Source organism: Carcharodon carcharias, chromosome 27 (assembly GCF_017639515.1).
Source record: "Carcharodon carcharias isolate sCarCar2 chromosome 27, sCarCar2.pri, whole genome shotgun sequence".
NCBI classification, from domain to species: domain Eukaryota; kingdom Metazoa; phylum Chordata; class Chondrichthyes; order Lamniformes; family Lamnidae; genus Carcharodon; species Carcharodon carcharias.
This window is the reverse complement of record NC_054493.1, coordinates 1094476-1120348: the sequence shown is the minus strand read 5'-3', so window position 1 is coordinate 1120348 and position 25873 is coordinate 1094476. Positions and strand designations below refer to the sequence as shown.

The following is a 25873-nucleotide window of genomic DNA, read 5'->3' as shown; positions in this document are numbered from 1 at the left end:
TCTCCATCGCCTTCGATCTGGGGGATGCGGCGGGAACCGGGTCCCTGTCTCCCCCCCGCCCCCCCCCGGCCTCGCTGCTCCTGGGCCGCGCGACTAGTCGGTGGGGGGTGGAGGGGGGCGGGGCCATGTCGGTGCGGTTCACGGTGACGCCGACCCGCGCCGAGGACGTGCCGGGTCTGGGCGGCGGCGGCGGCGGCGGCGGGGAGCCCGGGGCTGGAGACGGAGCCCCGGCCGAGCCCGGGGACCGGGACAAGGAGGGCGAGGCATCGGCGGCGGCGGCGGCGGCGTCGACACCGACACCGGTCCCGGTCCCGGTACCGGCAGCTGGAGAGTCGGAGCCGGTGGAGGGTGAGCGATAAGAGGCACAGCAAGATCCACGTTTGCAGAGGGCCATTGTGTCAGGGCGAACAGTGCAGTTGCAGCGTTACAGAGCGGATTTGTTGCATTGGTGCTGTTTGCGGAGATGTGCGATGCATTTGTTGCATTGGTGCTGTTTGCGGCGATGTGTGGTGCATTTGTTGCATTGGTGCTGTTTGCGGCAATGTGTGATGCAGTTGTTGCATTGGTGCTGTTTGCGGCGATGTGTGGTGCGTTTGTTGCATTGGTGCTGTTTGCGGCAATGTGCGATGCATTGGTGCTGTTTGCGGGGATGTGCGGTGCATTGGTGCTGTTTGCGGGGATGTGCGGTGCATTGGTGCTGTTTGCGGGGATGTGCGGTGCATTGGTGCTGTTTGCGGGGATGTACGATGCAGTTGTTGCGTTGTTGCTGTTTGCAGTGATGTACGATGCAGTTGTTGCATTGGTGCTGTTTGTGGGGATGTACGATGCAGTTGTTGCTGTTTGCAGTGATGTACGATGCAGTTGTTGCATTGACGCTGTTTGCGGTGATGTACGATGCCGTTGTTGCTGTTTGCAGTGATGTACGATGCAGTTGTTGCATTGTTGCTGTTTGCGGTGATGTACGATGCAATTGTTGCTGTTTGCGGTGATGTATGATGCAGTTGTTGCATTGTTGCTGCTTGCGGTGATGTATGATGCAGTTGTTGCATTGTTGCTGCTTGCGGTGATGTATGATGCAGTTGTTGCATTGTTGCTGTTTGCGGTGATGTATGAGGCAGTTGTTGCATTGGTGCTGTTTGCGGTGATGTACGATGCAGTTGTTGCATTGGTGCTGTTTGCAGTGATGTACGATGCAGTTGTTGCATTGGTGCTGCTTGCGGTGCTGTACGATGCAGTTGTTGCACTGGTGTTGTTTGCGGCGATTTACGATGCAGTTGTTGCATTGGTGCTGTTTGCAGTGATGCATTTATTGCATTGGTGCTGTTTGCGGTGATGTACGATGCAATTGTTGCATTGGCGCTGCTGGCGGTGATGCATGATGCAATTGTTGCATTGGTGCTGTTTGCGAGGATGTACGATAAGTTGTTGCATTGGTGCTGTTTGTGGTGATGCACAAGTGATTGTTCCATTGGTGCTGTTTGCGGGGATGCATGATGCAATTGTTGCATTTGTGCTGTTTGTGGGGATGCATGATGCAATTGTTGCATTTGCAATGTTTGCAGGGATGCATGATGCAATTGTTGCATTGGTGCTGTTTGCGGAGATGCATGATGCAATGGATGCTGTTTGCAGGGATGCATGATGCAATTGTTACATTGGTGCTGTTTGCGGAGATACCTGATGCAATGGGTGCTGTTTGCGGGGATGCATGGTGCAATTGTTGCATTGGTGCTGTTTGCAGTGATGTACGATGCAATTGTTCCATTGGTGCTTTTTGCGGTGATGCACCATGCAATTGGTGCTGTTTGCGAGGATGCACAATGCAATGGGTGCTGTTTGCGGTGATGCACAATGTGATTGTTCCATTGGTGCTGTTTGTGGTGATGCACAATGTGATTGTTCCATTGGTGCTGTTTGCGAGGATGCACGATGCAATTGTTGCATTGGCGCTGTTTGCAGGGATGCACGATGCAATTGTTGCATTGGCGCTGTTTACAGGGATGCATGATGCAATTGTTGCACTGGTGCTGTTTGCAGGAATGCATGGTGCAATTGTTGCATTGGTGCTGTTTGTGGGGATGTATGGTGCAATTGTTGCATTGGTGCTGTTTACGGTGATGCACAATGCAATTGTTTCATTGGTGCTGTTTACGGGGATGCATGATGCAATTGTTGCATTGTTGCTGTTTACGGGGATGCATGATGCAATTGTTGCATTGGTGCTGTTTGCGAGGATGCATGGTTCAATTGTTGCATTGGTGCTGTTTGCGGGGATGTACGATGCATTTATTGCACTGGCACTGTTTGTGGGGATGCATGGTGCAATTGTTGCATTGGTGCTGTTTGCGGGGCTGTACGATGCATTTATTACACTGGCGCTGTTTGCGGTGATGTACGATGCATTTATTGCACTGGCACTGTTTGCGGGGATGCATGGTGCAATTCTTGCATTGATGCTGCTTGCGGGAATGTATGGGGCAATTGTTGCATTGGTGCTGTTTGTGGGGATGCATGATGCAATTGTTGCATTGGTGCTGTTTGCGCTGATGTACGATGCATTTATTGCACTGGCACTGTTTGCGGTGATGCACAATGCGATTGTTCCATTGGTGCTGTTTGTGGTGATGCACGATGCATTTATTGCATTGGCGCTGTTTGCGGTGATGTACGATGCAGTTGTTGCATTGTTGCTGTTTTGCAGTGATGTGTGATGCAAATGTTACATTGGTGCTGTTTTGTGGTGATACACAATGCAATTGTTGCTGTTTTGCAGTGATGTGTGATGCAAATGTTTCTGTGTTGCTGTTTGTGGTGATGCACAATGTGATTCTTCCATTGGTGCTGTTTGCGAGGATGCACAATGCAATTGTTGCATTGGCGCTGTTTGCGGGGATGCTTGGTGCAATTGTTGCTTTGGTGCTGCTTGCGGGGATATATGATGCAATTGTTTCATTGGTGCTGTTTGCGGAGATGCATGATGCAATTGTTGCATTGGTGCTGTTTGCGGTGATGTACGGTGCAGTTGTTGCATTGGTGTTGTTTGCGGGGATGCTTGATGCAATTGGTGCTGTTTGCAGGTGTGTATGATGCAATTGTTGCATTGGTGCTGTTTGCAGTGATGCTCGATGCAATAATTGCACTGGTGCTGTTTGTGGGGATGCGACTGTTGCACTGGTGCTGCTCGCGGGGATGTGACTGTTGCACTGGTGCTGCTCGCGGGGATGTGACTGTTGCACTGGTGCGGTTTGCGGCGATGCGAATGTTGCACTGGTGCAATTATTGCACGGGTCCACAACTTTGCATGGGTTCTCAGTGCAATTTGCGGAATCGTTCTGTGCAGTTATGGCATTAGGACAGAGCATTGCATTAAATGCAAAGTGCCATTTGCAACAAGATGGAATGGCGCTCAGGCATAACAGCCAGCGATGTTTGCAATGGTATTGAGACCAGTTATTGAGTAACAGACAGCGATGTTTCCAATGATAGCGAATTCAGTTATGTGCAATAGGAGCCCGAGCATTACTCATTCATTTTTAAAAATACTTCAGATGTGCAGTACACACTGTGCTGGATTCAGTTGTGTATGCAGTACATTACGTCTGAACAATGTGTGAAACTGTGTCAGGCACTGTATAACTCTGTAATACGGACTGGTGGGGACAGGTCTGTCACTGTATAACACTGGGGTACAGTACTGGTGGGGACAGGTCTGTCACAGTATAACACTGGGGTACAGTACTGGTGGGGACGGGTCTGTCACTGTATAACACTGGGGTACAGTACTGGTGGGGGCGGGTCTGTCACTGTATAACACTGGGGTACAGTACAGATGGGGATGGGTCTGTCACTGTGTAACACTGGGGTACAGTACTGTTGGGGACGGGTCTGTCACTGTATAACACGGGTACAGTACTGGTGGGGACGGGTCTGTCACTGTATAACACTGGGGTACAGTACTGGTGGGGACGGGTCTGTCACTGTGTAACACTGGGGTACAGTACTGGTGGGGACGGGTCTGTCACTGTATAACACTGGGGTACAGTACTGGTGGGGACGGGTCTGTCACTGTGTAACACTGGGATACAGTACTGGTGGGGACGGGTCTGTCACTGTGTAACACTGGGGTACAGTACTGGTGGGGACGGGTCTGTCACTGTATAACACTGGGTACAGTACTGGTGGGGACGGGTCTGTCACTGTATAACACTGGGGTACAGTACTGGTGGATGCAGGTCTGTCACTGTATAACACTGGGGTACAGTACTGCTGGGGACGGGTCTGTCACTGTATAACACTGGGGTACAGTACTGGTGGGGACGGGTATGTCACTGTGTAACACTGGGGTACAGTACTGGTGGGGACGGGTCTGTCACTGTATAACACTGGGGTACAGTACTGTTGGGGACGGGTCTGTCGCTGTATAACACTGGGGTACAGTACTGGTGGGGACGGGTCTGTCACTGTATAACACTGGGGTACAGTACTGTTGGGGACGGGTCTGTCGCTGTATAACACTGGGGTACAGTACTGGTGGGGACGGGTCTGTCACTGTGTAACACTGGGGTACAGTACTGGTGGGGACAGGTCTGTCGCTGTATAACACTGGGGTACAGTACTGGTGGGGACGGGTCTGTCACTGTATAACACTGGGGTACAGTACTGGTGGGGACGGGTCTGTCACTGTGTAACACTGGGGTACAGTACTGGTGGGGACGGGTCTGTCACTGTGTAACACTGGGGTACAGTACTGGTGGGGACGGGTCTGTCACTGTATAACACTGGGGTACAGTACTGGTGGGGACGGGTCTGTCACTGTATAACACTGGGGTACAGTACTGGTGGGTGACGGTCTGTCACTGTATAACACTGGGGTACAGTACTGGTGGGGACGGGTCTGTCACTGTATAACACTGGGGTACAGTACTGGTGGGGACGGGTATGTCACTGTGTAACACTGGGGTACAGTACTGGTGGGGACGGGTCTGTCACTGTATAACACTGGGGTACAGTACTGTTGGGGACGGGTCTGTCGCTGTATAACACTGGGGTACAGTACTGGTGGGGACGGGTCTGTCACTGTATAACACTAGGGTACAGTACTGGTGGGGACAGGTCTGTCACTGTATAACACTGGGGTACAGTACTGGTGGGGACGGGTCTGCCACTGTGTTACACTGGGGTACAGTACTGGTGGGGATGTGTCAGTCACTGTATAACACTGGGGTACAGTACTGGTGGGGACGGGTCTGTCACTGTATAACACTGGGTTACAGTACTAGTGGAGACAGGTCTGTCACTGTATAACACTGGGGTACAGTACTGATGGGGACAGGTCTATCACTGTATAACACTGTGGTACAGTACTGTTGGGGACAGGTCTGTCACTGTATAACACTGGGATACAGTACTGGTGGGGACAGGTCTGTCACTGTATAACACTGGGGTACAGTACTGGTGGGGACGGGTCTCTCCGTGTATAACACTGGGGTACAGTACTGTTGGGGACAGGTCTGTCACTGTATAACACTGGGGTACAGTACTGGTGGGGACAGGTCTCTCCGTGTATAACACTGGGGTACAGTACTGGTGGGGACGGGTCTCTCCGTGTATAACACTGGGGTACAGTACTGGTGGGGACGGGTCTGTCACTGTATAACACTGGGGTACAGTACTGGTGGGGACGGGTCTGTCACTGTATAACACTGGGGTACAGTACTGGTGGGGATGGGTCTGTCACTGTGTAACACTGGGGTACAGTACTGGTGGGGACAGGTATGTCACTGTATAACACTGGGGTACAGTACTGGTGGGGACGGGTCTGTCACTGTATAACACTGGGGTACAGTACTGGTGGGGACAGGTCTGTCACTGTATAACACTGGGGTACAGTACTGGTGGGGACGGGTCTGTCACTGTATAACACTGGGGTACAGTACTGGTGGGGGCGGGTCTGTCACTGTATAACACTGGGGTACAGTACAGATGGGGATGGGTCTGTCACTGTGTAACACTGGGATACAGTACTGGTGGGGACGGGTCTGTCACTGTGTAACACTGGGATACAGTACTGTTGGGGACGGGTCTGTCACTGTGTAACTCTGGGGTACAGTACTGGTGGGGACGGGTCTGTCACGTTCGATCGTCGTGTTACTTTGGGACTACGTGCTGGCCCCGGACTCTGCTCCTGGTGTTGGATGTGTAAGTGTTAGAGTGGAAGTGTGATTCATTTCCGCTCTGTCGGATGCTGATATGCCGCCTGGACAGTGAGTCATGTGTTTCTGGCCGGGTCTGGGCTGCGTGTGTCCGAGACTGGGAGCTGTGGTCATCGCCATGACCTCTGGTTTCCTTCTGCTTTCATTTCCTGGACTGGGGAGCTGGGCGTTGTCAGTAAAGGATCCTGTGTGAGGTTTTTGAGAGCTGCTGATGAAGGGAAGCATTGACAAAGCGCTACAGAGGGGAGCCTCTGTTGGGATATGGGGGACAAGGCAGCCGATTGTGAACATGCCTCCCACAGGCTGCATCATGGGACTGACCCTCCAACAGTGCGTCACTCCCTCAGCACTGACCCTCCGACAGTGTGTCTCTCCCTCAGCACTGACCCTCCAACAGTGCGGCTCTCCCTCAGTACTGACCCTCCGACAGTGCAGCTCTCCCTCAGTACTGACCCTCCCACAGTGCGGCTCTCCCTCAGCACTGACCCTCCGACAGTGCAGCTGTCCCTCAGCACTGACCCTCCGACAGTGCAGCTCTCCCTCAGCACTGACCCTCCGACAGTGCAGCTCTCCCTCAGCACTGACCCTCCGACAGTGCAGCTCTCCCTCAGTACTGACCCTCCGACAGTGCGGCTCTCCCTCAGCACTGACCCTCCGACAGTGCGGCGCTCCCTCAGCACTGACCCTCCGACAGTGCGGCTCTCCCTCAGCACTGACCCTCCCACAGTGCGGCTCTCCCTCAGTACTGACCCTCCGACAGTGCGGCTCTCCCTCAGTACTGACCCTCCGACAGTGCGGCTCTCCCTCAGTACTGACCCTCCCACAGTGCGGCTCTCCCTCAGCACTGACCCTCCGACAGTGCGGCTCTCCCTCAGCACTGACCCTCCGACAGTGCGGCTCTCCCTCAGCACTGACCCTCCGACAGTGCGGCTCTCCCTCGGCACTGACCCTCCGACAGTGCGGCTCTCCCTCGGCACTGACCCTCCGACAGTGCGGCTCTCCCTCGGCACTGACCCTCCGACAGTGTGGCGCTCCCTCGGCACTGACCCTCCGACAGTGAGGCTCTCCCTCAGCACTGACCCTCCCACAGTGCGGCTCTCCCTCAGTACTGACCCTCCGACAGTGCAGCTCTCCCTCAGTACTGACCCTCCGACAGTGCGGCTCTCCCTCAGTACTGACCCTCCGACAGTGCGGCTCTCCCTCAGTACTGACCCTCCCACAGTGCGGCTCTCCCTCAGCACTGACCCTCCGACAGTGCAGCTCTCCCTCAGCACTGACCCTCCGACAGTGCAGCTCTCCCTCAGCACTGACCCTCCGACAGTGCAGCTCTCCCTCAGCACTGACCCTCCGACAGTGCGGCTCTCCCTCAGTACTGACCCTCCGACAGTGCGGCTCTCCCTCAGTACTGACCCTCCGACAGTGCGGCGCTCCCTCAGCACTGACCCTCCGACAGTGAGGCTCTCCCTCAGCACTGACCCTCCCACAGTGTGGCTCTCCTTCAGTACTGACCCTCCGACAGTGCGGCTCTCCCTCAGCACTGACCCTCCGACAGTGCGGCTCTCCCTCAGCACTGACCCTCCGACAGTGCGGCTCTCCCTCGGCACTGACCCTCCGACAGTGCGGGTCTCCCTCGGCACTGACCCTCCGACAGTGCGGGTCTCCCTCTGTACTGACCCTCCGACAGTGCGGCTCTCCCTCGGCACTGACCCTCCGACAGTGCGGCTCTCCCTCGGCACTGACCCTCCGACAGTGCGGCTCTCCCTCAGCACTGACCCTCCGACAGTGCGGCTCTCCCTCGGCACTGACCCTCCGACAGTGCGGCTCTCCCTCGGCACTGACCCTCCGACAGTGCGGCTCTCCCTCGGCACTGACCCTCCGACAGTGCGGCGCTCCCTCGGCACTGACCCTCCGACAGTGAGGCTCTCCCTCAGCACTGACCCTCCCACAGTGCGGCTCTCCCTCAGTACTGACCCTCCGACAGTGCAGCTCTCCCTCAGTACTGACCCTCCGACAGTGCGGCTCTCCCTCAGTACTGACCCTCCCACAGTGCGGCTCTCCCTCAGCACTGACCCTCCGACAGTGCAGCTCTCCCTCAGCACTGACCCTCCGACAGTGCGGCTCTCCCTCAGTACTGACCCTCCGACAGTGCGGCTCTCCCTCAGTACTGACCCTCCGACAGTGCGGCGCTCCCTCAGCACTGACCCTCCGACAGTGAGGCTCTCCCTCAGCACTGACCCTCCCACAGTGTGGCTCTCCTTCAGTACTGACCCTCCGACAGTGCGGCTCTCCCTCAGCACTGACCCTCCGACAGTGCGGCTCTCCCTCAGCACTGACCCTCCGACAGTGCGGCTCTCCCTCGGCACTGACCCTCCGACAGTGCGGGTCTCCCTCAGTACTGACCCTCCGACAGTGCGGCTCTCCCTCGGCACTGACCCTCCGACAGTGCGGCTCTCCCTCGGCACTGACCCTCCGACAGTGCGGCTCTCCCTCGGCACTGACCCTCCGACAGTGCGGCTCTCCCTCGGCACTGACCCTCCGACAGTGCGGCTCTCCCTCGGCACTGACCCTCCGACAGTGCGGCTCTCCCTCGGCACTGACCCTCCGACAGTGCGGCTCTCCCTCGGCACTGACCCTCCGACAGTGCGGCTCTCCCTCGGCACTGACCCTCCGACAGTGCGGCTCTCCCTCGGCACTGACCCTCCGACAGTGCGGCTCTCCCTCGGCACTGACCCTCCGACAGTGCGGCTCTCCCTCGGCACTGACCCTCCGACAGTGCGGCTCTCCCTCGGCACTGACCCTCCGACAGTGCGGCTCTCCCTCGGCACTGACCCTCCGACAGTGCGGCTCTCCCTCGGCACTGACCCTCCGACAGTGCGGCTCTCCCTCGGCACTGACCCTCCGACAGTGCGGCTCTCCCTCGGCACTGACCCTCCGACAGTGCGGCTCTCCCTCAGCACTGACCCTCCGACAGTGCGGCGCTCCCTCAGCACTGACCCTCCGACAGTGCGGCTCGCCCTCAGCACTGACCCTCCGACAGTGCGGCTCGCCCTCAGCACTGACCCTCCGACAGTGCGGCTCTCCCTCAGCACTGACCCTCCGACAGTGCGGCTCTCCCTCAGCGCTGACCCTCCGACAGTGCGGCTCTCCCTCAGCGCTGACCCTCCAACAGTGCGGCTCTCCCTCAGCACTGACCCTCCGACAGTGCGGCTCTCCCTCAGCACTGACCCTCCGACAGTGCGGCTCTCCCTCATCGCCTGCGCAACCAATCGAATCACGGTCACAGGGTAAGGGGTGGTCTATCTGGGATTGAGACGAAGGGAATGTATTCGAGACTGGGATTGGGAGGCTTGTTTTGAACTAGACGTTCAGGGAATAGGGTTACAACCTGGTGGGAAATCAGTCCTGATTTTATGGGAATGTCGGGGTAAATCACCGGGGCTGAATGGTCCTGTGCTGGTGTTCCTCTTCAGAATTGGCGTGTACAGTTAACTCTGAATTCATGATGGTGGGCGATTGACATTCTAATGTCTGTGCGAGGTAAGAGATCTGGGGTCGATCTGGTTCACTCTGTTTCCCTGCCAGGTTTTGCACGCTCAGGTTTTCCGGTTAACTCATCAGCTCTGTCGGTGAATGAAGCATCGCTGGTTATACTGGCCTAGGCAGCTGTGTGACTGAACTGGACAGAGTTTGGACAGGGAACTGAGAGACACCAGTCAGTGTATAGGTATCTCCCTGAGAGAGAGGCACTGAGAGACACCAGTCAGTGTACAGATACCTCCCTGAGAGAGAGGGGACTGAGAGACACCAGTCAGTGTATAGGTATCTCCCTGAGAGAGAGGGGACTGAGAGACACCAGTCAGTGTACAGATATCTCCCTGAGAGAGAGGGACTGAGAGAGACACCAGTCAGTGTACGGATATCTCCCTGAGAGAGAGGGGACTGAGAGACACCAGTCAGTGTACAGATATCTCCCTGAGAGAGAGGGACTGAGAGACACCAGTCAGTGTACAGATATCTCCCTGAGAGAGAGAGGGACTGAGAGACACCAGTCAGTGTACAGATATCTCCCTGAGAGAGAGGGGACTGAGAGACACCAGTCAGTGTACAGATATCTCCCTGAAAGAGAGGGGACTGAGAGACACCAGTCAGTGTACAGATATCTCCCTGAGAGAGAGAGAGAGAGAGAGAGAGACTGAGAGACACCAGTCAGTGTACAGATATCTCCCTGAGAGAGAGGGACTGAGAGACACCAGTCAGTGTACAGATATCTCCCTGAGAGAGAGAGGGACTGAGAGACACCAGTCAGTGTACAGATATCTCCCTGAGAGAGAGGGGACTGAGAGACACCAGTCAGTGTACAGATATCTCCCTGAAAGAGAGGGGACTGAGAGACACCAGTCAGTGTACAGATATCTCCCTGAGAGAGAGAGAGAGAGACTGAGAGACACCAGTCAGTGTACAGATATCTCCCTGAGAGAGAGGGGACTGAGAGACACCAGTCAGTGTACAGATATCTCCCTGAGAGAGAGGGGACTGAGAGACACCAGTCAGTGTACAGATATCTCCCTGAGAGAGAGAGAGGGACTGAGAGACACCAGTCAGTGTACAGATATCTCCCTGAGAGAGAGGGGACTGAGAAACACCAGTCAGTGTACAGATATCTCCCTGAGATAGAGAGGGGACTGAGAGACACCAGTCAGTGTACAGATATCTCCCTGAGAGAGAGAGACTGAGAGACACCAGTCAGTGTACAGATATCTCCCTGAGAGAGAGGGGACTGAGAGACACCAGTCAGTGTACAGATATCTCCCTGAGAGAGAGAGACTGAGAGACACCAGTCAGTGTACAGATATCTCCCTGAGAGAGAGGGGACTGAGAGACACCAGTCAGTGTACAGATATCTCCCTGAGAGAGAGAGACTGAGAGACACCAGTCAGTGTACAGATATCTCCCTGAGCGAGAGGGACTGAGAGACACCAGTCAGTGTACAGATATCTCCCTGAGAGAGAGAGAGGGGACTGAGAGAAACCAGTCAGTGTACAGATATCTCCCTGAGAGAGAGAGAGGGGACTGAGAGAAACCAGTCAGTGTACAGATATCTCCCTGAGAGAGAGAGAGGGGACTGAGAGAAACCAGTCAGTGTACAGATATCTCCCTGAGAGAGAGAGAGGGACTGAGAGACACCAGTCTGTGGACAGATATCTCCCTGAGAGAGAGGGGGATTGAGATATACCAGTCAGTGTACAGACGACTCCCTGACAGAGAGGGACTGAGAGACACCAGTCAGTGTGCAGATATCACCCTGAGAGAGAGAGAGGGGACTGAGAGACACCAGTCAGTGTACAGATATCTCCCTGAGAGAGAGGGACTGAGAGACACAGTCAGTGTACAGATACCTCCCTGAGAGAGAGAGGGGACTGAGAGACACCAGTCAGTGTACCGATATCTCCCTGAGAGAGAGGAACTGAGAGACACCAGTCAGTGTACAGATATCTCCCTGAGAGAGAGGAACTGAGAGACACCAGTCAGTGTACAGATATCTCCCTGAGAGAGAGAGTGGACTGAGAAACACCAGTCAGTGTACAGATATCTCCCTGAGACAGAGAGGATTGAGGGACAGCAGTCAGTGTACAGATATCTCCCTGAGAGAGAGGGGACTGAGAGACACCAGTCAGTGTACAGATATCTCCCTGAGGGAGAGGGGACTGAGAGACACCAGTCAGTGTACAGATAACTCCCTGAGAGAGAGGGGACTGAGTGACACCAGTCAATGTACAGATATCTCCCTGAGAGAGAGGGGACTGAGAGACACCAGTCAGTGTACAGATATCTCCCTGAGAGAGAGAGGGACAGAGGGGACTGCGAGACAGCAGTTATTTTGCACTGATTGTGATATTTTGCCCCCTGGTTTCTCTCTGTTTACTTTGTTTTTGTTCTCGTTACAGAGAGAAATCAGTCTTCGATCACAGGTGAACACATCAGACTACTAGGTACCGTATGAGAGTATTGGGTCCTTTGGGATTGTGTATGGTGGGATTGAAGGGGAAGGGGTTTGGGTCCATTGGGATTGTGTACAGTGGGAGTGAACGGGAAGGGGTTTGGGTCCATTGGGATTGTGTACAGTGGGAGTGAAGGGAAAGGGGTTTGGGTCCATTGGGATTGTGTACGGTGGAAGTGAACAGGAAGGGGTTTGGATCCATTGGGATTGCGTACAGTGGGAGTGTTCGGGTAGGGGTTTGGGATTGTGTACAGTGGGAGTGAACGGGAAGGGTTTTGGGATTGTGTACAGTTGGAGTGAACGGGAAAGGGTTTGGGATTGTGTACAGTGGGAGTGAACGGGAAGGGGTTTGGGATTGTGTACAGTGGGAGTGAACGGGAAGGGTTTTGGGATTGTGTACAGTTGGAGTGAACGGGAAAGGGTTTGGGATTGTGTACAGTGGGAGTGAACGGGAAGGGGTTTGGGTCCATTGAGATTGTGTACGGTGGGAGTGAATGGGAAGGGGTTTCTGTCCATTGGGATTGTGTACGGTGGGAGTGAAGGGGAAGGGGTTTGGGATTGGGATTGTGTACGGTGGGAGTGAACGGGAAGGGGTTTGGGTCCATTGGGATTGTGTACGGTGTGAGTGAATGGGAAGGGGTTTGGGTCCATTGGGATTGTGTACGGTGGGAGTGAACGGGAAGGGGTTTGGGTCCATTGGGATTGTGTACGGTGGGAGTGAACGGGAAGGGGTTTGGGATTGGGTTTGTGTACAGTGGGAGTGAAGGGGAAGGAGTTTGGGTCCATGGGGATTGTGTACGGTGGGAGTGAAGAGGAAGGGGTTTGGGTCCATTGGGATTGTGTACGTTGGGAGTAAACGGGAAGGGGTTTGGGTCCATTGGGATTGCGTACGGTGGGAGTGAAGGGGAAGGGATTTGGGTCCATTGGGATTGTGTACGGTGGGAGTGAAGGGGAAGGGGTTTGGGTACATTGGGATTGTGTATGGTGGGACTGAACGGGAAGGGGTTTGGGTCCATTGGGTTTGTGTACAGTGGGAGTGAACCGGAAGGGGTTTGGGTCCATTGGGTTTGTGTACAGTGGGAGTGAACGGGAAGGGGTTTGGGATTGGGATTGTGTACATTGGGACTGAACGGGACGGGGTTTGGGTCCATTGGGATTGTGTACGGTGGGAGTGAACGGGAAGGGTTTTGGGACCATTGGGATTGTGTACAGTGGGAGTGAAGGGTAAGGGGTTTGGGTGCTTTGGGATTGTGTACGGTGGGAGTGAACGTGAAGGTGTTTGAGTCCATTGGGATTGTGTACAGTGGGAGTGAAGGGGAAGGGGTTTGGTTCCATTGGGATTGTGTACAGTGGGAGTGGGCGGGAAGGGGTTTGGGTCCATTGGGATTGTGTACAGTGGGAGTGAGCGGGAAGGGGTTTGGGTCCATTGGGATTGTGTACAGTGGGAGTGAAGGGGAAGGGGTTTGGGTCCATTGGGATTGTGTACGGTGGGTGTGAACAGGAAGGGGTTTGGGTCCATTGGGATTGTGTACAGTGGGAGTGAAGGGGAAGGGGTTTGGGTCCTTTGGGATTGTGTACTGTGGGAGAGAAGGGGAAGGGGTTTGGGTCCATTGGGATTGTGTACAGTGGGAGTGAAGGGGAAGGGGTTTGGGTCCATGGGGATTGTGTACGGTGGGAGTGAAGGAGAAGGGGTTTGGGTCCATGGGGATTGTGTACAGTGGGAGTGAAGGAGAAGGGGTTTGGGTCCATTGGGATTGTGTACGGTGGGAGTGAAGGAGAAGGGGTTTGGGTCCATGGGGATTGTGTACAGTGGGAGTGAACAGGAAGGGGTTTGGGATTGGGATTGTGTACAGTGGGAGTGAAGGGGAAGGGGTTTGGGTCCATGGGGATTGTGTACGGTGGGAGTGAAGGGGAAGGGGTTTGGGTCCATTGGGATTGTGTACAGTGGGAGTGAAGGGGAAGGGGTTTGAGTCCATTGGGATTGTGTACGGTGGGAGTGAAGGGGAAGGGGTTTGGGTCCATTGGGATTGTGTACAGTGGGAGTGAAGGGGAAGGGGTTTGGGTCCATTGGGATTGTGTACAGTGGGAGTGAAGGGGAAGGGGTTTGGGTCCATTGGGATTGTGTACAATGGGAGTGAACGGGAAGGGGTTTGGGTCCATTGGGATTGTGTACAGTAGGAGTGAAGGGGAAGGGGTTTGGGTCCATGGGGATTGTGTACAGTGGGAGTGAAGGGGAAGGGGTTTGGGTCCATGGGGATTGTGTACAGTGGGAGTGAAGGGGAAGGGGTTTGGGTCCATTGGGATTGTGTACAGTGGGAGTGAAGGGGAAGGGGTTTGGGTCCATTGGGATTGTGTACAGTGGGAGTGAAGGGGAAGGGGTTTGGGTCCATTGGGATTGTGTACAGTGGGAGTGAAGGGGAAGGGGTTTGGGTCCATTGGGATTGTGTACGGTGGGAGTGAAGGGGAAGGGGTTTGGGTCCATTGGGATTGTGTACAGTGGGAGTGAAGGGGAAGGGGTTTGGGTCCATTGGGATTGTGTACAGTAGCAAGTCCTGTTTACGTGTCCTCTGCTGTGTAATAGAATATTCGAGTGTCATTGAGAGAAGCAGCATTGAGCAGGGTAAGACACAAGCAGTGACCGAGTTGTTTGGCCCATTTGGCAGATGTTTGGTCTAAGATATTTAAGGATTTTTGAAGGGAAGAAAGTGAAGGGGAGGGCTGGAAATATTGCTGTGTGAATTCTAGAGAACACTCTCCAGTTGTCCCTCATGGACCAATTGGGGGACTTGTAAGAGACTCGAAATGTAGGAGTGCAGACATTTCCACATCTTCAGGGGCTGGAGGAGGTTACAGAGATAGGGAGGAGTGTAGGGGCTGGAGGAGGTTACAGAGATAGGGAGGGGTGTAGGGGCTGGAGGAGGTTACAGAGATAGGGAGGGGTGTAGGGGCTGGAGGAGGTTACAGAGATAGGGAGGAGTGTCGGGGCTGGAGGAGGTTACAGATATAGGGAGGGGTGTAGGGGCTGGATGAGGTTACAGAGATAGGGAGGGGTGTAAGGGCTGGAGGAGGTTACATAGATAGGGAGGAGTGTAGGGGCTGGAGGTGGTTACAGAGATAGGGAGGACTGTAGGGACTGGAGGAGGTTACAGAGATAGGGTTGTAGGGGCTGGAGGAGGTTACAGAGATAGGGAGGGCTGTAGGGACTGGAGGAGGTTACAGAGATAGGGAGGACTGTAGGGACTGGAGGAGGTTACAGAGATAGGGAGGTTTCTAGGGGCTGGAGGAGGTTACAGAGATAGGGAGGGTGTAGGGGCTGGAGGAGATTACAGAGATAGGGAGGGGTGTAGGGGCTGGAGGAGGTTACAGAGATAGGGAGGGTGTAGGGGCTGGAGGAGATTACAGAGATAGGGAGGGGTGTAGGGGCTGGAGGAGGTTACAGAGATAGGGAGGGCTGTAGGGGCTGGCGGAGGTTACTGAGATAGGGTGGGTTGTAGGGGCTGGAGCAGGTTACAGAGATAGGGAGGGGTGTAGGGGCTGGAGGAGGTTACAGAGATAGGGAGGGTTGTCGGGGCTGGAGGAGATTACAGAGATAGGGAGGGTTGTCGGGGCTGGAGGAGATTACAGAGATAGGGAGGGGTGTAGGGGCTGGAGGAGGTTACAGAGATAGGGAGGGCTGTAGGGGCTGGAGGAGGTTACTGAGATAGGGAGGGTTGTAGGGGCTGGAGCAGGTTACAGAGATAGGGAGCGGTGTAGGGGCTGGAGGAGGTTACAAAGATAGGGATGGGTGTAGGGGCTGGAGGAGGTTACAGAGATAGGGAGGGCTGTAGGGGCTGGAGGAGGTTACTGAGATAGGGAGGGTTGTAGGGGCTGGAGGAGGTTACAGAGATAGGGAGGGGTGTAGGGGCTGGAGGGGATTGGGATGGGGTAGTGGTCGGAGAATCGCTCTGACGGTTTGGAGAGTGGAGGAGTCCGGAGAGGTGGAGGAGGGGGTGAGCTGGGCGTCTTCGGTGTACATGGGACAGTTAACGCCGTACCTTCGGATGATGTCCCCTGGGGGTAGCGTGTCGGTGAGAGGTTGTGGCTGGACGAGTGAGCCAGAGACCCAGGGTGATGTTCTGGGGACCCGGGTTCAAATCCCCCACCCACCCCAGGGCAGATGGTGGAATTAGAATTCAAATAAAAGTCTAATGATGTTGTTTATTGTAAAAAAAAAACCCATCTGGTGCACTCATCCCCCTTTAGGGAGGGAAATCTACCCTGCTTACCCACTCTGGCCCACACGTGACTCCAGAGCCCCACACAGCGATGTGGTTAACTCTGAACCATGTCCCCCCTGAAGAAGGGGGCAAATAGGGATGGGCAATAAACACTGGGCCCAGCCCAGTGACACCCACGCCCCATTAATGAATATTGATGTGTATATATATGAAATAAATATATCGGCCGTTCCTTCACTGTCGCTGGGTCCAAATCCTGGAACTCCCTCCCTAACAGCGCTGTTGGTGTACCTACACCACAGGGGACAAAATCCTGGAACTCCCTCCCTAACAGCGCTGTGGGTGTACCTACACCACAGGGGACAAAATCCTGGAACTGTCTCCGTAACAGCACTGTGGGTGTACCTACACCACAGGGGACAAAATCCTGGAACTCCCTCCCTAACAGCGCCGTGGGTGTACCTACACCACAGGGACAAAATCCTGGAACTCCCACCCTAACAGCGCTGTGGGTGTACCTCCACCACAGGGACAAAATCCTGGAACTCCCACCCTAACAGCACTGTGGGTGTACCTACACCACCAGGGACAAAATCCTGGAACTCCCTCTCTAACAGCACTGTGGGTGTACCTACACCACAGGGACAAAATCCTGGAACTCCCTCCCTAACAGCGCTATGGGTGTACCTACACCACAGGGACAAAATCCTGGAAGTCCCCCCCCCTAACAGCGCCGTGGGTTTACCTACAACCGCCGGACATTAGAAAAGTTACAGCACAGGAGGAAGCCATTCAGCCCATCTTGTCCATGCCAGCCCAAGGACACCCAGGTGCCCTTTCTAATCCCACCTCCCTGCACCCGGCCCATAGCCCTGCAGCTTACAGCACTTAAGGTGCAGATCCAGGTATTTTTTAAAAGAGCTTAGAGTTTCTGCCTGTACCACCAACTTGGGCAGCGAATTCCAGACACCCACTACCCTCTGTCTCTCACTTTCTCTGTCTCTCACTTTCTCTGTCTCTCACTTTCTCTGTCTCTCACTTTCTCTGTCTCTCACTTTCTCTGTCTCTCACTTTCTCTGTCTCTCACTTTCTCTGTCTCTCACTTTCTCTGTCTCTCACTTTCTCTGTCTCTCACTTTCTCTGTCTCTCACTTTCTCTGTCTCTCACTTTCTCTGTCTCTCACTTTCTCTGTCTCTCACTTTCTCTGTCTCTCACTTTCTCTGTCTCTCACTTTCTCTGTCTCTCACTTTCTCTGTCTCTCACTTTCTCTGTCTCTCACTTTCTCTGTCTCTCACTTTCTCTGTCTCTCACTTTCTCTGTCTCTCACTTTCTCTGTCTCTCACTTTCTCTGTCTCTCACTTTCTCTGTCTCTCACTTTCTCTGTCTCTCACTTTCTCTGTCTCTCACTTTCTCTGTCTCTCACTTTCTCTGTCTCTCACTTTCTCTGTCTCTCACTTTCTCTGTCTCTCACTTTCTCTGTCTCTCACTTTCTCTGTCTCTCACTTTCTCTGTCTCTCACTTTCTCTGTCTCTCACTCTCTCTGTCTCTCTCTCTCCCTGTCTCTCTCTCTCCCTGTCTCTCTCATTCCCTGTCTCTCTCATTCCCTGTCTCTCTCATTCCCTGTCTCTCTCATTCCCTGTCTCTCTCATTCCCTGTCTCTCTCATTCCCTGTCTCTCTCATTCCCTGTCTCTCTCATTCCCTGTCTCTCTCATTCCCTGTCTCTCTCATTCCCTGTCTCTCTCATTCCCTGTCTCTCTCATTCCCTGTCTCTCTCATTCCCTGTCTCTCTCATTCCCTGTCTCTCTCATTCCCTGTCTCTCTCATTCCCTGTCGCGCTCTGTCTCTCTCTCTCTCTCCCTCTGTCTCAATCTTACTCCCTATCTCTCTCTGTCCCCCTCCCTCTCTGTCCCCCTCTCTCTCTCTGTCCCCCTCTCTCTCTCTGTCCCCCTCTCTCTCTCTGTCCCCCTCTCTCTCTGTCCCCCTCTCTCTCTGCCCCTCTCTCTCTGCCCCCCTCTCTCTCTCTGTCCCCCTCTCTCTCTGTCCCCCTCTCTCTCTGTCCCCCTCTCTCTCTGTCCCCCTCTCTCTCTGTCCCCCTCCCTCTCTGTCCCCCTCCCTCTCTGTCCCCCTCCCTCTCTGTCCCCCTCTCTCTCTGTCCCCCTCCCTCTTTGTCCCCCTCCCTCTTTGTCCCCCTCCCTCTTTGTCCCCCTCCCTCTTTGTCCCCCTCCCTCTTTGTCCCCCTCCCTCTTTGTCCCCTCCCTCTTTGTCCCCCTCCCTCTTTGTCCCCCTCCCTCTTTGTCCCCCTCCCTCTTTGTCCCCCTCCCTCTTTGTCCCCCTCCCTCTTTGTCCCCCTCCCTCTTTGTCCCCCTCCCTCTCTGTCACCCGCTCTCTGCATCTCTCTATCTCTATCTCTATCTCTATCTCTATCTCTATCTCTATCTGTCTTTCTCTCTCTCTTTGTCTATCTCTCTCTGTCTGTCTCTCTCTGTCTCTCTCTCTCTGTCTCTCTCTCTCTGTCTGTCTCTCTCTCTGTCTCTCTCTCTCTGTCTCTCTCTCTCTGTCTCTCTCTCTCTGTCGCTCTCTCTCTGTCTCTCTCTCTCTGTCTCTCTCTCTCTGTCTCTCTCTCTCTGTCTCTCTCTCTGTGTCTCTCTCTCTCTCTGTCTCTCTCTCTCTCTCTGTCTCTCTCTCTCTCTCTGTCTCTCTCTCTCTCTCTGTCTCTCTCTCTCTCTCTGTCTCTCTCTCTCTCTCTCTGTCTCTCTCTGTCTCTCTCTCTGTCTCTCTCTCTGTCTCTCTCTGTCTCTCTCTCTGTCTCTCTCTCTGTCTCTCTCTGTCTCTCTCTCTGTGTCTCTCTCTCTCTCTGTGTCTCTCTCTCTCTCTGTGTCTCTCTCTCTCTCTGTCTCTCTCTCTCTCTCTGTCTCTCTCTCTCTCTCTGTCTCTCTCTCTCTCTCTGTCTCTCTCTCTCTCTCTGTCTCTCTCTCTCTCTCTGTCTCTCTCTCTGTGTCTCTCTCTCTCTCTGTCTCTCTCTCTCTCTCTGTCTATCTTAACATGTGAGGAACGTTTGAGGACTCTGGGTCTATACTCGATGGAGTTTAGAAGGATGAGGGGTGGGGGGGGATCTGATTGAAACTTACAGAATACTGAAAGGCCTGGATAGAGTGGGACGTGGGGGAAGATGTTTCCATGAGTAGGAGAGACTCGGACCCGAGGGGCACAGCCTCAGAGTAAAGGGAAGACCTTTTAGAACAGAGATGAGGAGAAACTTCTTTAGCCAGAGAGCGGTGAATCTATGGAACTCATGGCCACAGAAGGCGGTGGAGGCCGGGTCACTGAGCGTATTTAAGAGCGAGATAGATCGGTTCTTGATTGGTGAGGGGGTCAAAGGTTACGGGGAGAAGGCGGGGAGAATGGGGGGGGGTGTTGAGAGACTTATCGGCCATGATTGAATGGGGGAGCAGACTGGATGGGCCGAATGGCCTCATTTCTGCTCCGGTGTCTTAAGGTCAAGAGGGCAGCTCACCACCTCCTTCTCAAAGGGGTTGGTGGTCGGGGGTGGGGGGGAAGGGGGGGGGTCAGTTCGGGATGGGCAATGCCCAGGGTGAGAATGGGAAGGTGTTGAGGTCCACTGGGGTTGTAGTGCCCCCTGGGTCCGCTGGGAATGTGGAGGGAAGGAAGGATTTGAGGAGCCCCTGATCTGACGTCTCTCTCTTTCTCTCTCTCCCTCTCTCGCTCTCTCTCCCTCTCTCTCTCTCTCTCTCTCTCCCTCCACTCCCCTCCACCCCACCCACCACCAATCCACAGGAGATGGACAGGACAAGGAACACAGCATCTTCTTCAGCGGTGACTACGATGGCGATGACTTCTGTGACCGGAACCTCGCGCTGTTCGAGGTGAGCTTCGCGACTGCCCTTCTCCTCCCCCACCCTCCCCCTCTCCCCCTTCGGTCCAGGGAGGAGGCCGGAGGGGTGTGGGGGTGGGGAGCGACTGGGTCTGGTGTGGCTGGGTTTGGAGGGGGTCGGGTGGACTCGGGGTGGGGTAGAAGCAGCTCTGTGGCTGCGGGCAAGGTGGATTTGGGCTGTGGGGGAGTTTATGGGGGGGGGGGGGAGGGAGGGGGTATTTGGGTTGTGTGTGCGCGAGGGGGGGTATTTGGGTTGTGTGTGCGCGAGGGGGGTATTTGGGTTGTGTGTGCGCGAGGGGGGTATTTGGGTTGTGTGTGCGCGAGGGGGGTATTTGGGTTGTGTGTGTGCGAGGGGGGTATTTGGGTTGTGTGTGTGCGAGGGGGGTATTTGGGTTGTGTGTGTGCGAGGGGGGTATTTGGGTTGAGTGAGTGCGAGGGGGGTATTTGGGTTGTGTGTGTGCGAGGGGGGTATTTGGGTTGTGTGTGTGCGAGGGGGGTATTTGGGTTGCGTGCGCGAGGGGGGTATTTGGGTTGCGTGCGCGAGGGGGGTATTTGGGTTGCGTGCGCGAGGGGGGTATTTGGGTTGCGTGCGCGAGGGGGGTATTTGGGTTGCGTGCGCGAGGGGGGTATTTGGGTTGCGTGCGCGAGGGGGGTATTTGGGTTGCGTGCGCGAGGGGGGTATTTGGGTTGCGTGCGCGAGGGGGGTATTTGGGTTGCGTGCGCGAGGGGGGTATTTGGGTTGCGTGCGCGAGGGGGGTATTTGGGTTGCGTGCGCGAGGGGGGTATTTGGGTTGCGTGCGCGAGGGGGGTATTTGGGTTGCGTGCGCGAGGGGGGTATTTGGGTTGCGTGCGCGAGGGGGGTATTTGGGTTGCGTGCGCGAGGGGGGTATTTGGGTTGCGTGCGCGAGGGGGGTATTTGGGTTGCGTGCGCGAGGGGGGTATTTGGGTTGCGTGCGCGAGGGGGGTATTTGGGTTGCGTGCGCGAGGGGGGTATTTGGGTTGCGTGCGCGAGGGGGGTATTTGGGTTGCGTGCGCGAGGGGGGTATTTGGGTTGCGTGCGCGAGGGGGGTATTTGGGTTGCGTGCGCGAGGGGGGTATTTGGGTTGCGTGCGCGAGGGGGCTATTTGGGTTGCGTGCGCGAGGGGGCTATTTGGGTTGCGTGCGCGAGGCGGGTATTTGGGTTGCGTGCGCGAGGCGGGTATTTGGGTTGCGTGCGCGAGGGGGGTATTTGGGTTGCGTGCGCGAGGGGGGTATTTGGGTTGCGTGCGCGAGGGGGGTATTTGGGTTGCGTGCGCGAGGGGGGTATTTGGGTTGCGTGCGCGAGGGGGGTATTTGGGTTGCGTGCGCGAGGGGGGTATTTGGGTTGCGTGCGCGAGGGGGGTATTTGGGTTGCGTGCGCGAGGGGGGTATTTGGGTTGCGTGCGCGAGGGGGGTATTTGGGTTGCGTGCGCGAGGGGGGTATTTGGGTTGCGTGCGCGAGGGGGGTATTTGGGTTGCGTGCGCGAGGGGGGTATTTGGGTTGCGTGCGCGAGGGGGGTATTTGGGTTGCGTGCGCGAGGGGGGTATTTGGGTTGCGTGCGCGAGGGGGGTATTTGGGTTGCGTGCGCGAGGGGGGTATTTGGGTTGCGTGCGCGAGGGGGGTATTTGGGTTGCGTGCGCGAGGGGGGTATTTGGGTTGCGTGCGCGAGGGGGGTATTTGGGTTGCGTGCGCGAGGGGGGTATTTGGGTTGCGTGCGCGAGGGGGGTATTTGGGTTGCGTGCGCGAGGGGGGTATTTGGGTTGCGTGCGCGAGGGGGGTATTTGGGTTGCGTGCGGGAGGGGGTTTATTTGGGTTGCGTGTGCGGGAGGGGGTTTATTTGGGTTGCGTGTGCGGGAGGGGGGTATTTGGGTTGCGTGTGCGAGGGGGGTATTTGGGTTGCGTGTGCGAGGGGGTTATTTGGGTTGCGTGTGCGAGGGGGTGTATTTGGGTTGCGTGTGCGAGGGGGGTATTTGGGTTGCGTGTGCGAGGGGGGTATTTGGATTGCGTGCGGGAGGGGGTGTATTTGGGTTGTGTAGGGGGGTATTTGGGTTGCGTGCGGGAGGGGGGTATTTGGGTTGCGTGCGGGTGGAGGTATTTGGGTTGCGTGGGGCGGGGGGTATTTGGGTTGCGTGGGGCGGGGGGTATTTGGGTTGCGTGTGGCGGGGGGTATTTGGGTTGCGTGGGGAGGGGGGTATTTGGGTTGTGTAGGGGGGTATTTGGGTTGTGTAGGGGGGTATTTGGGTTGTGTAGGGGGGTATTTGGGTTGTGTAGGGGGGTATTTGGGTTGTGTGCGCGAGGGGGGTATTTGGGTTGTGTGCGCGAGGGGGGTATTTGGGTTGTGTGCGCGAGGGGGGTATTTGGGTTGTGTGCGCGAGGGGGGTGTTTGGGTTGTGTGCGCGAGGGGGGTGTTTGGGTTGTGTGCGCGAGGGGGGTGTTTGGGTTGTGTGCGCGAGGGGGGTGTTTGGGTTGTGTGCGCGAGGGGGGTGTTTGGGTTGTGTGCGCGAGGGGGGTGTTTGGGTTGTGTGCGCGAGGGGGGTGTTTGGGTTGTGTGCGCGAGGGGGGTGTTTGGGTTGTGTGCGCGAGGGGGGTGTTTGGGTTGTGTGCGGGAGGGGGGTATTTGGGTTGTGTAGTGGGGGTATTTGGATTGTGCGGGAGGGGGGTATTTGGGTTGTGTGTGCGAGGGGGGTTATTTGGGTTGTGTGTGCGAGGGGGGTATTTGGGTTGTGTGTGCGAGGGGGGTATTTGGGTTGTGTGTGCGAGGGGGGTATTTGGGTTGTGTGTGCGAGGGGGGTATTTGGGTTGTGTGTGCGAGGGGGGTATTTGGGTTGTGTGTGCGAGGGGGGTATTTGGGTTGTGTGTGCGAGGGGGGTATTTGGGTTGTGTGTGCGAGGGGGGTATTTGGGTTGTGTGTGCGAGGGGGGTATTTGGGTTGTGTGTGCGAGGGGGGTATTTGGATTGTGCAGGAGGGGGTATTTGGGTTGTGTGTGAGGGGGGTATTTGGATTGTGTGTGTGTGAGGGGGTATTTGTGTTGTGTAGTGGGGGTATTTGGGTTGTCAGGGTGGGGCTAAGGGAGTATTGGCTTTGACCCTCTCCCTCCCCCTCCCAGGAAGAACTGGACACTCGGCCGAAGGTCTCTTCACTCCTCAATCGAATGGCCAACTACACAAACCTCCCTCAGGGAGCGAAGGAGCATGAGGAGGAGGAGAGTATCACCGAGACCAGGAAGGGGAACAGCAAGGTAACCAGAACCCCTGCTCACTGTACCCCAGGAAATACCCCCTCCCCACCGTACCCCAGGAAATACCCCCCTCCCACCGTACCCCAGGAAATACCCCCCTCCCACCGTACCCCAGTAAATACCCCCCTCCTCACTGTACCCCAGGAAATACCCCCCTCCCCACTGTACCCCAGGAAATACCCCCCTCCCCACTGTACCCCAGGAAATACCCCCCTCCCCACCGTACCCCAGTAAATACCCCCCTCCTCACTGTACCCCAGGAAATACCCCCCTCCCCAACCTACCCCACTCCTCACCGTACTCCCTCAATACCTCCCTCCCCAACCTACCCCAGGAAATAGCCCCCTTCCACCGTACCCCAGGAAATACCCCTCCCCAATCTACCCCCTCCCCACCGTACCCCAGGAAATACCCCCCCCCACCGTACTCCCTCAATACCCCCCTCCCCAACCTACCTCAGGAAATACCCCCCCCCCACCGTATCCCAGGAAATACTCCCCTCCCCAACCTACCCCCTCCTCACCGTACCCCAGGAAATACCCCCCTCCCCAACCTATCCCCTCCTCACCGTACCCCAGGAAATACCCCTCTCCCCAACCTACCCCAGTATGTGCGCGCGTCTGTCTGCGTGCGCGCGTCTGTCTGCGTGCGCGCGTCTGTCTGCGTGCGCGCGTCTGTCTGCGTGCGCGCGTCTGTCTGCGTGCGCGCGTCTGTCTGCGCGCACGCGTGTGGCCCAGTGTCTGTCTGTCTGCCTGCGCGCTGCGTCTCTGTCTCGGTGTACAACCGTACAGGGGGTTTTTTTGGGTGAGACCACATCTGGAGGACCCGTGTGCAGTTCTGGGTCTCCACGATGAAGGAAGGAGTTACTTGTACTGGGGTGGGGTGCGGTACAGCGAAGGTGGGGGGTGGGGGGGTCACTCGATCGGTCCCTGGGATGAGGGGGGGAGGGAGTTACCCTCAGATGAGAGACTGAGCGACTTGGGCCGATCCTCTCCGGGAGTTTAGGAAGGAACGAGAGGAGCGATCTCGCCAAAACCCGCAAGGATTGTGAAGGGGGTTTGACAGGGTGGGGTGGGGGGGGGGTGCTGAGAGATTGTTCCCCACTGCTCGGGGGGGTTGGGGGGGAGGATCTATAAACACGGGGAGGTGGAGGAGGGGGAGACACAGTCTGAGGGGTGGGGGCTGATCATTTGGGACAGAGATGAGGAGAAATCTCTTCACTCAGGGGGGTGGGGGGGGGTGTTGAGTCTCTGGAATTCTCTACCCCGGAGGGTTGGGGAAGCCCCATCGTTGAGTAGGTTGGAGGCCGGGACGGACAGAGTTTGGGGAATCGAGGGATACGGGGAGCGGGCGGGCGGTGGGGAAGGGGAGTGGAGTTGAAGACCAGCGTCGTCCACGATCGCGTTGAGTGTAGGAGCAGGCTGGATGGGCTGAATGGCCTGGTCCAGCTGCCGTTCGCTCCATTCTGGTGCTGCAAGTAGCCTCCGAGCTGCCCCTTGTCTCCATGCCCTGCCTGTGTGTTTGTGTGTTTGTGTGTGTGTTTGTGTGTGTGTTTGTGTGTGTGTTTGTGTGTGTGTTTGTGTGTGTGTTTGTGTGTGTGTTTGTGTCTGTGTGTCTGTGTGTCTGTGTGTGTCTGTGTGTCTGTGTGTCTGTGTGTCTGTGTGTCTGTGTGTGTCTGTGTGTTTGTGTGTGTTTGTGTTTGTGTGTGTTTGTGTGTTTGTGTGTTTGTGTGTGTTTGTGTGTGTTTGTGTGTTTTTGCGTATGCGTGTGTTTGTGTGTGTGTTTGTGTGCTTGTGTGTTTGTGTGTGTTTGTGTGTGTGTGTTTGTGTGTGTTTGTGTGTGTTTGTGTGTGTTTGTGTGTGTGTGTTTGTGTGTGTATGTGTGTGTTTGTGTGTGTTTGTGTGTTTGTGTGTGTTTGTGTGTGTTTGTGTTTGTGTGTTTGTGTGTGTTTGTGTGTGTGTGTGTGTGTGTGTGTTTGTGTGTGTTTGTGTGTGTGTGTGTTTGTGTGTGTGTGTGTTTGTGTGTGTGTGTGTTTGTGTGTGTTTGTGTGTGTGTGTTTGTGTGTTGTGTGTGTATGTGTATGTGTTTGTGTGTTTGTGTGTTTGTGTGTTTGTGTGTGTGTTTGTGTGTTTGTGTGTTTGTGTGTTTGTGTGTTTGTGTGTTTGTGTGTTTGTGTGTGTGTGTGTTTGTGTGTGTGTTTGTGTGTGTGTTTGTGTGTGTGTTTGTGTGTGTGTGTGTTTGTGTGTGTGTGTGTTTGTGTGTTTGTGTTTGTGTGTGTTTGTGTGTTTGTGTTTG

General features: G+C 55.6%; 1 protein-coding gene across 1 annotated transcript; it reads left to right on the top strand.

Moving 5' to 3' along the window:
• The first annotated feature begins 35 nt into the window (after positions 1-35).
• Positions 36-24432, top strand: LOC121270109 (solute carrier family 12 member 6). The gene is made up of 5 exons (XM_041175423.1): positions 36-348; positions 12158-12202; positions 20224-20312; positions 23447-23578; positions 24370-24432. The coding sequence occupies exons 1-5, from the start codon at positions 126-128 to the stop codon at positions 24430-24432; spliced, it is 552 nt and encodes a 183-aa protein (XP_041031357.1). The 5' UTR covers positions 36-125.
• The last annotated feature ends 1441 nt before the right edge of the window (positions 24433-25873 follow it).

Bases quoted from the DNA above. Each gene is read 5' to 3' on its own strand.
- LOC121270109 (XM_041175423.1), top strand. From the start codon at position 126: ATGTCGGTGCGGTTCACGGTGACGCCGACCCGCGCCGAGGACGTGCCG. The intron at 20,313-23,446 runs GTGAGCTTCGCG...TCCCCCTCCCAG, and splicing joins GGAACCTCGCGCTGTTCGAG to GAAGAACTGGACACTCGGCC. The intron at 23,579-24,369 runs GTAACCAGAACC...ACAACCGTACAG, and splicing joins CCAGGAAGGGGAACAGCAAG to GGGGTTTTTTTGGGTGAGAC.